This window comes from Chrysochloris asiatica, unplaced genomic scaffold, assembly GCF_000296735.1.
Source record: "Chrysochloris asiatica unplaced genomic scaffold, ChrAsi1.0 scaffold00417, whole genome shotgun sequence".
NCBI classification, from domain to species: Eukaryota; Metazoa; Chordata; class Mammalia; order Afrosoricida; family Chrysochloridae; genus Chrysochloris; species Chrysochloris asiatica.
This window is the reverse complement of record NW_006408935.1, coordinates 871,487-881,587: the sequence shown is the minus strand read 5'-3', so window position 1 is coordinate 881,587 and position 10,101 is coordinate 871,487. Positions and strand designations below refer to the sequence as shown.

Genomic DNA, 10,101 nt, shown 5'->3' with positions numbered 1-10,101 from the left:
TGTGGGATGACATCAAGAACATCATACATGAAGAAAGCAAAAAGTCATCAAGAAGATAAGAAAGGAGGAAAAGATCAAAATGGATGTCAGAAGAGACCCTAAAACTTGCTCTCCAGAGTAGAGATTCTAAAGCAAATGGAAGAAATGAGGAGGTCCAAGAGTTGAACGGAAAATTTCAAAGATCAACTCGAGAAGACAAAGTCAAATATTACAAAAACATGTGCAAAGATCTGGAGTCAGAAAACCAAAAAGGAAAAACATGCTCAGCCTTTCTCAAGCTGGGGGAACTGAAGTAAAAATTCAAGCCTCGACATTTATTATTGAAGGATTCTCTGGGCAAATTATTGAATGATGCAGACAGCATCAAGAGAAGATGGAAGGAATACACAGTCACTGAACCAAAAGGAAATGGTTGATGTTCAACCATTTCAAGAGGTACTATATCATTAAGAGCCAATGATACTGACAAAGTCCAACGTGCATTGAAGGAATTGGCAAAGAACAAGGCTCCAGGAGTTGATGGAATAAAAATTGAAATCTTTCCAGAAAGCAAGGCGGCACTGGAGGCACTCAGTCATCTATGCCAGGAAATTTGGAAGACAACTATCTGGCCAACTGATTGGAAGAGATCTATATTTGTGCCCAAAGAGAGATGACCCAAGGAAATGTAGAAATCATTGGACAATCTCTTCGATATCCCACATAAGTAAAGTTTTACTGAAGGTAATACAGAAACTGCTGCAAGCATACGTTGACAGAGAACTTCCAGAGGTTCAAGCCAGATTCAGAAGAGGCCGTGGAATGAGGGATATCATTGCTGATGTCTAATAGATCTTGGCTGAAAGCAGAGAATACCAGAAACATGCTTACCTGTGCTTTGTTGACTACGCAAAGGATTTTAATTGTGTGGGCCATGACAAGCTATGGACAATATTTCAAAGTATGAGTATTCCAGAAAACTTAATTGTGCTCATGAGGAGTCTGTATACTGACCCTCTACTTTACCAAGCAAGATCTCCTTGACAATATGTCCAAAGTATGAGAGATGAAGTTTAGCCATCTTGGTCTCCAAGGAGCACTCTGACTACTTCTCCCAACACAGATCTGTTGGTTCTTTTGGCAGCCTATGGTACTTTCAATATTCTCCTCCAATACCATAACTCAAAAGCATTAATTCTTCTACAGTCTTCCTTATTCATTGTCCAGCTTTCACATGCATATGAGGTTATAGAAAATACATGGCTTGGGTCAGGAGTATCTTAGTTCTCAAGCTGACATCTTTGTTCTTCAACACTTTAAAAAGGTATTGTGCAGCAGATTTACCTAATGCAATATGTCATTTGATTTCTTCACTGTTGCTACCGTGAGTGTTGATAGTTGATCCAAGAAGAATGAAGTCCTTGACAACTTCAATCTTTTCTCCATTGATAAAAATGTTGTTTATTTGTTCAGTGGTTAGGATTTTTGTTTTCTTTACATTGAGATGTAATCCATACCAAAGGCTGTGTTTTTTGATCTTCATCAGTAAATATTTTACGTCCTCTTGGCTTTCAGCAAGCAAGGTTGTTTCATTTGCATAGCGCAGGTTGTTAATGAGTCTTCCTCCAAACCTGATGCCACGTTTCTCTTCATAGAACCCAGCTTCTTGGATGATTTGCTCAACATACAGGTTGAGTAAATATGGTGAAGGAATACATCCCTGTTGCACAGCTGTCTTAATTTTAAACCATTCAGTGTTCCCATGTTCTGATTGAAGAACTGCTTCTTGGTCCTCAATCTTTGTCATAATTAAAGAGATGCCTATTCAAATAATGGAGTACCAAAGAAAACAGTATAAAAAGTGAACAAGGAACTCACTGGGCACTCCACTTCACTCACGAGGTGGAAGCCCATTCTCATCTCTACAAGAATGTCTGTGCTTAATAAATCTTCTTGCTTGCTTAAAAGAATAATAAAATAAAATAATGGAGTACCACAATTCACCTATTGAGTTAACCAAGGTTTGACAATGCACAGTGCTGATGAGGACACAGGGAAATTGCTCATCTTTAAAATTGTGTTTGTAGGAGTAGATTTTCCAAAAGTTATTAAGTTGTGAAGTCCCTGATTGGTGCAAATGGTTAAGCCCTCAACTATTAACAGAAAATTTGAAGGTTGAAATCCACAGAGAGGCACCTCAGAAGAAAAACCTGTTAATGTACTTCTAAAGGACCACTGCCATAAATACCCTACATAGCACAGTTCTACTCTGGAATGCATGCATCACCAGGAATCAGCACTGACTCAATGACAATAGCTTTGGTTTGGTTTTATCAAGTTATGAAACTCAAGTGGTCTTTGATTCAGTAGATGTACTTCTAGGAATCTGTCCCACAGAAACACTCCTACAGGCAAGCAATACAGGCAATCAGTGTATACAGATGCGCACTGCAACATGTTTATATTAGTAGATGGCTGGAAACACTACAGAGCTCATCAATGGGGGAATGTTTACATACGTTATGGTACACCCATCCATACAAAGAAATATTATACAAGTATCAAAAAGGGGGAAATCAGGGTCAGTTATCCCATAACACACTGTAATCTAGAGGGTAATTCAACACAGAGACTCTGGAAGGCAATTCAGCAATATTTGTTAGAGCTTTAAATGTTTACACATGTGTCCTCAGGAGAGGTGAGCTAGTAAACATGCTGAGCACATAGCATGCAACACACAGAAAGAAAGAGTTCTAAGACATGGTGCTGATTGAACAGAACAAGTAGCAAAATGTCCATGTATGGCAATGCAAAGAGAATGTTCTAAAAGGACATATGACAAGTTGGTGGGTCTAGAGACCTCGCGGAAAATACATTTGGTGACAATGGGAGCAAACGTGGAATTAGTCACCTTTGATCTTCTAATGAGGCTTCCTTATGTGCAAAAAAAAAAAAAAAGTTGTCATTATTCCTTAATATTTTAATTTCCAAAAAAGAAAGAAAGAAAAGATCTGGAAGACATATTGCTAATGTGCAGATCTGAATTACTATTCCCAGAGAAAGAGAGAGAATGAGCAAGACAGGAAACACTGTGAACACATGAACATATGCATAAGACTGGACACTGTCCACACATAAGGGCACATGAGAAACCATTGAAGGCAGGAACAGCAGTGAGACACTGGCTTATGGCAGAGGTTCAAATTCCTTGAAAACCATTTTGCACTTTTTGCATTTGTACCAAATATATACATTTTTTTAAGTTGGGGGAAGCACAAAAGTATTTCTCCACCTCACAGGAATGTTGTGTTCAGCAAAGCTTTGATGTAAGGAGATGTTGTTGATGTTCATGCCTTCTTTACAGCACCCAGCCCAGCATCTGCTTTCTGGACACCAGATATCTAGAGCATCCCCTCCAGTTTACTCCAAGTCACAGAAAGATCTGTTAAAACCCAGCTCTAACCTGAACTCTGCGCTGACATTCAATTCTGGCTGACCTTTCTCTCTGCCCTGCCTTGACAACAAGGGATCTGGGTACAGAGCTGGAGGACAGGCAGTACAAAGAGTTTGCTGAACAGAGAGGTGGATGACTTTTACCCCCAACAGATCTCTAGTGGACCCTTGAGATGGAATATGCAGTGGGGAGTAGGGGAAGGATGAACAAGCATTCAAGAATACCTTTGAAAACCATGTAAATTCAGACAGAAAACAAGGTAGGGGAGATAGTTTATGTAAACATACATTGTCATGAATCCTTTAAGAAGCCCTGTGGGGTGGAGATTGCCCCATTTATAGAAGAGAAAAGGGTAATATTCAAAAAAGGCAACTAACTTCATTCAAGCCATACAGCAAGTTATGGCACACCAAACATCAACAGTCAGTCACCAGACCTTTCCAACACGAGCTGGCAATTTTTTCTACCAACTGGGCGGAGTTACAGACCCTGCCTGTGACTTCTGCTCCACAAGGTAATAATGGAAACTTGGCAGGAAGATCTTCCTTCATACCCACCTGAGGCAGAGCCAAGCAAAGGGGCTCTGGGAAGAGGTCCTGAGAGTCTGCACTCACCATTCAATCTCCTCTGTCCCCCGGTCCTTTAGGAGCTCTTGCACCTCCTGTCGGCAGCGCTCCTGGTATTTTGGGTGCTTGGCAAGGTTGTACAGGACCCAGGAGAGGCCACTGGCTGTGGTGTCATGGCCTGAGGGGCAACCAGGTAGGTTTGGGTCACTGTCTGCTTCCACTGCCTTTTATGCATTGAGATCCTCAAAGAGAATGAGGGAGGGTATGACAGAATGGAGTTATGTGTCCACCTGCCAAGTCCCTGTAAAGAATAGTCTGCTGACCCCAGTACAATCCCATGCTGGGACCCTCACCCTCAAACATGAAGGTGTCGGCCTCCGCTCGGATATCCTCATCTGACAATGCTTTTCCTGCTTCATCCTGGAGAGAAAGGAAGACCACCACCATGCCTGAATCACCCCATCTCTGATGACTCTAGTATCCATCATCCACACAGTACCCCCCCAACCATCCTCAAAGCCCCTGGGCTGCCTTCTTGTCTCCTTGCTTCTCCAAACAAAATCCCATCAAATGATCCTTAATACATAACTCTAAACCATCCTTTCCCCACCTCAAACATCTTCTATAACTCCTCAGTGTCTTCAGAATTAAACCCAAGCTCTTCAATATGACATTTGAAATTGAGGTACTGCCCAACTCTCCAACACAGGTCCCAGAAAAACCCACCTTGGCCAGCAGGAGCACATCGATGAAGTCAAAAGTCTTGGCCTTGGCCTTGAGGAAGTAATCAGTCCCCTGAGAACTGAGAGCACGACGCCGTTCCTGGATCACAGCGTCTGTGAAGTCGTGCACCAGGTCACAGGCTCTGCGGAAGCGCCGCCCATCAGGAGTGAAGTAGTAGAGGAAGTTCATGTGCAGGAAGATCTGAAGATGCCGTTTCACTACGAGAGTACTGAGCTCCAAGATGGCAGCAATATATTCGCTGGGACGTCTGCAAGGCCAAGTCAGAGACAGGTTGGATGTCCCTAACTCACATGAAACCCTGGGATCACTTCCCACCCTGAACCACAGGGTCAGGTTGCCCCCTAGGCTTCTATTCTCATCACTAAGAGCTGCCTCCAGGCACCAGAGCACCAGGCAGAGGTTTGGCACCATGCTTTCTCCTTCTTCCCAGAATCTGGTCTTACCCCTTCTTCTACATAGGTAACTCTCAAAGTTCCCCATACTCTATATGAACCTCAAAACTTCTCCATCCAATATCAACATGATAGTCTTTCACAAAGTCAGATTTCCAAAGCTCGGCTGTGACACCACACCCCATGGCTCCCTAGAAACCTCTGCATAAAGGTCTGAGACCCTTTGCCTGACTTTTGAAACCCCTTAAAATCTAGCCCCCATCTAACTGTCCAGCTTCATATCTAACATGTCTCCTCACTGCTTGTTGCACATGATCTGCTCATCCTAGATTTCTTGCCTTTATTCAAACATTCCCACTAACCTGGAAGAACCTCATTTTATCTCTCCCTTTTCCTGTCCTTCTTTGCCCAGCTCTGACCCATCTCCTCCAGGAAGGTTCTTCTGGTTACCTTGGTCAGTCCTCCCTCCCCACCTAGTCCTTTGGGTCAATAGTCCAAGTTCCGAGATCCAGGCTTAGGACTCACTCCTGGCAGTGGCTGTCCAAGCTGAAGATGCATTTCTGCAGACTGTCCAGGGTCATGAGGCTGATGTGCTCAAACATGTCCAGATGAGCACTGCCATCCAAGGCTAGGCGCTGCCACTTAGCCTACCAAGAACAGAGACAAGAGCTAGGACTGAGCTCTTATTCTCCTGAGGCCCTCTCCCAGACCCAACTACCAGGAGAGACTCAACCCAGAACCCAGCCTCCTGGTTCTTCTCCCAATAAACCCATCCCAGGTGTAGGCCAGGCGTGGGTGGTAGTTGAAACTGTCATCATTAGGATGTGAAAACTACATGCAGGGTATCAGGAGACCTGGATCCAGGGCCCAGTGCTATCCCCTGTGTTCCATACGCCCTTGGTCAACTCATTGCCCTCTCTTGGGTTCCAACCATTAAGGGTTCTTAACAGTGTAAATGACTTATTCTGGTGTTGGATATAACACGTGTAAATCCCAGCTTCACCCCTTACTAGCTCACTTGCTAGCTGGGTCAACCTGGCAAGTTCTACAACTTCAGAAAATTGGCCAATATTTTTGGTAAAGTAACTCTATGTATTCCTTCCATCTTCTTTTGATGTTTCCTGCATCATTCAATATTTTACCTGTAGAGTCCTTCAATATTACTACCAGGCTTGAATTTTTCCTTCAGTTCATTCTGCTTGAGAAATACCAAGTGTGTTCTTGCTTTTTGGTTTTCTGACTCCAAGTCTTTGCACCTTTCATTATAATAACTTGACTTTGTTCTTAAGCTGCCCTTTGAAATTTTCTGAATATGGACTTCCAGCATCCTAAACTGTGAGAAAATAAATTCCTGTCTGTTAGAAAGTATTACACGCTAACAGGTTGTTAATGGGCTTTGACAGATAGAATGTAGTCAAAATGAACCTAGGTCTCAAAAGATGCTGTATGTTTCTCTGCTCTGTCTTGGAGCACAGTCTTCAGCATGTGAACAAGCTTGGTCCAGTCTACTGGAGGATGAGGAATACGTGAGGTAGACCAATTATCCCAGTTGAGGTCATACTAGATCAATTAAGTATTATAAGGAAATGTACAAAGACCTTGAGTTCAAAAACCAAAAATGACAAATGTGCTCAGCGTTTCTCAAGTTGAAAGAACTGAAGAAAAAATGCATGCCTCTAGTTGCAATATTGAAAGATTCTGTGGGCAAAATACTGAACAGCACAGAAGCATCACACACACACACACACACACACACAAAGATTAAAAGAATACACAGTTATTGTACCAAAAAGAACTGGTTGATATTCAGCCTTTTAGGAGGTAGTATATGATCAAGAATCAATAGTACTAAAGGAAGAAGTCTAAGCTTTGTGTGGGAAGAGTCTCCAGGAATTTATGGAATACCAAGTGAGATGTTTCAACAAGCAGATGGAACATTACAAGTGCTCATTTGTCTATACCAAGAAATTTGGAAGACAAGATAAAATGCACTTCTCTAGTTGTAATATTGAAGGATTCTATGGCCAAAATATTGAACATCACAGGAAGCATTAAAAAAAAAAAAGATGAAAAGAGCCTTTTGGTTGGTGCCGCCATCTTGCAGTAATCTACCAAGATGACGAACACAAAGGGAAAGAGGTGGGACACCTGCTGTATCTTCTCCAGGCCTTTCAGAAAACATGGGGTCATTCCTTTAGCTGCATATATGCGATTCTACAAAAAAGCTATATTGTGGATATCAAGGGAATGGGCACAGTTCAAAAAGGCATGCCCCACAAATGTTACCATGGCAAAACCGGAAGAGTCTACAATGTGATCCATCATGCTGTTGACATTGTTGTGAACAAGCAAGTCAAGGACAAGATTCTTGCCAAGAGAAATAATGTGTGCACTGAGCATATTAAGCACTCTAATAGCAGAGACAGCTTCCTGAAGCAAGTGAAGGAAAATGATGAGAAAAAGAAGGAAGCCAAAGAGAAAGGGACCTGGATTCAACTAAAGCGCCAGCCTGCTCCCCCCAGAGAGGTGCACTTTGTGAGAACCAATGGAAAGGAGCCTGAGCTGCTAGAACCTAGTCCTTATGAATTCCTGGCATAGCAGGAGTGAAATAAAGATGTCTGACGTGCACACACACACACACACACTCAAAAAAGATGAAAAGAATACACAGAGTCATTGTACCAAAAGGAACTGGTTGATGTTCAACATTTCAAGAGGTAGTATATGATCGAGAATCGATAGTACTGAAGGAAGAAGTCTCAGTTTTGGTTTTTTGGGGATTTTTTGGTGGAGTGGGGGGAGTCTCCAGGGACAAGTACCTGGCCAACTAACTGGAAGAGATCCTTATTTGTAGCCATTCCAAAGAAAAGTATTCCATGAGATGTGGAAATTATTGGACAATAGCATCAGTACCACAGGCAAGTAAATGTTTACTGAAAATAATTTGAAAATGGTTGTAGCAATATATCAACAGGGGATCTGCAGAAATTTAAGCCAGATTCATAATAGGATATTGAATGAGGGGTAGCATTGTTGCTATCAGATGAAACTTTCCTGAAAGCCGAGACTATCAGAAATATGTTTATCTGTACTTTATCAACTACACAAAGGCATTCAACTGTGTGGATCATAAGAGGTTATGGGTAACATAATAGAAATTCTAGAACACATAACTGAGCTCACTTGGAACCTGTACACAGACCAAGAGGCAGTCATTCAAACAGTCATTCAAATCATGGCATGATGATGCATCATGATTTAAAATCGGTAATGGTGTGCATCCGGGTTGTATCCTCTTACCATATTTATTCAATCTGTATGCTGAGCAAATAATCTGAGAAACTGGATTATGAACATGGCATCAGCATTGGAGGAAGAGTAATTAACAATTTTTCATATGCACATGTCACAACTTTTCTTGCTGAAAGTGAAGAGAACATTTTTAGAACCTTTTATTATGAATTGGGTGAAATTTTACATAGCAAATTGGTTTTCTACTCAACAACTCATACTTATTTTGTTTGGTGACATTGATTGCAATCCCTAAGGGAGACACTGGACTGCAAGGTCAAACCCACCAGCCACTCCTCAGAAACCCTATACAAGGCCGCTGTGAGTTGAAACCAACTTAACAGCACTTAACAACAACAAACAAGGGAGATACTTAATGAAATAGATTCCTACTTCCTACCTGTTTTCATTCACCCTTCTTTCCTATCCCTTCATGCTTTCTGAGCTTTATCTCTGGACAAACGCTGCCCTTTTGATCTCATATCAATTGATTGTTCTAAGGAGGGCATACCCCCCTGGCATTATTGCTGAGCCTGTGGTCTCATCTGTTGTTTGGCTGAAAGTTGAACCACAGAAGTATTTCAGTTTCAGGATTGAAGGGTGACTAAGGACCATAGTCAGGAGTTCCATCAGTCTCCATCAGACCAAGAAACCTGGCCTTTTTCATGATTTTGAGCTTTGTTCCACATTTTCCTTCTATTCTGTTCAGGTCCCTCTATTGTGACCCTTTTCAAAGTGGTCGACAGTGGTAGCTGGGCACCATCTAATTCCTCTGGTCTCAGGATCATGAATGCTGAGGTTCACATGGTCCATCGGCTTATCGGACTTATTGTTTCTATGTGTCTTTGGGGTTTTTTGTTGTTGTTTTTTAACTCTTCTTTGTGCCAGCCAGGGAGAGACCAATAGTTATGCCTTAGATGGTCACTCCCAAATGTTTAAGACCACAGTCACTCCTTAACAAAGTAGGATGTAGAGCATAGTCTTTGTGGACTATGTTATGTCAGTTGAACCCAATGTCCCCTGAAACTATGGTCCTGAACACCCAGGTCCATTGACTCATTCCCTCAAGGTGCTTGAGTTATGGCTAAGAAGTTTTCATAACAGTGCCCCGTTTGCTCTAATTATCTTGTTGTTAAGTGCCATCTAGTCGGTTCCAACTCATAGCGAACCTGTAAAGGGTTTTCTGAGGTTGTACATCTTTGTGGGAGCAGAAAGCCTCATATTTCTCCCTTGGAGTGACTGGTGGACTCCAACAGCTGACCTTGTGATTCACAGTCCAATGCTTATCCTACAGATCCACCACATTCCCCACTCTACTATATACATGGATATATTGACAGTACATACGAATACATGTGAAGAAATATCACCTGCCAAACCTATACGGTAGTTGTTGTTGTTAAGTGCCATCGAGCCAGTTCTGAATCATAGCACATTTATATAGGGTTTCCAAGAAGCAGCTGGTGGCCTTGAACCACCAACCTTGTAATCCAAACTGACTTTGCAGTCCAGCACCTTAACCCACAGTACCACACCGGGACTCCAAATTATATATCATCATGTATGTGTGTGTGTGTGTATATATATATATATATATAGTCCTGGTGTGGTACTGTGGGTTAATGTGCCAGACTGCAAAGCCATTTGAACTGTAAGGTTGGCAGTTCAAGCTCAC

The 10,101-nt window shown here is 42.1% G+C and overlaps 1 protein-coding gene across 1 annotated transcript in view; it reads right to left on the bottom strand.

Annotated features, from left to right (window-relative positions):
* LOC102842848 (leukotriene-B(4) omega-hydroxylase 1-like) overlaps nucleotides 1-10,101 on the bottom strand; it is a 552,783-nt gene that overhangs the window by 528,457 nt on the left and 14,225 nt on the right. The window contains exon 3 of the mRNA XM_006876825.1: nucleotides 4,048-4,213. Coding sequence (XP_006876887.1) covers nucleotides 4,048-4,213 — 166 coding nt within the window. The remainder of the gene's footprint in view (nucleotides 1-4,047; nucleotides 4,214-10,101) is intronic.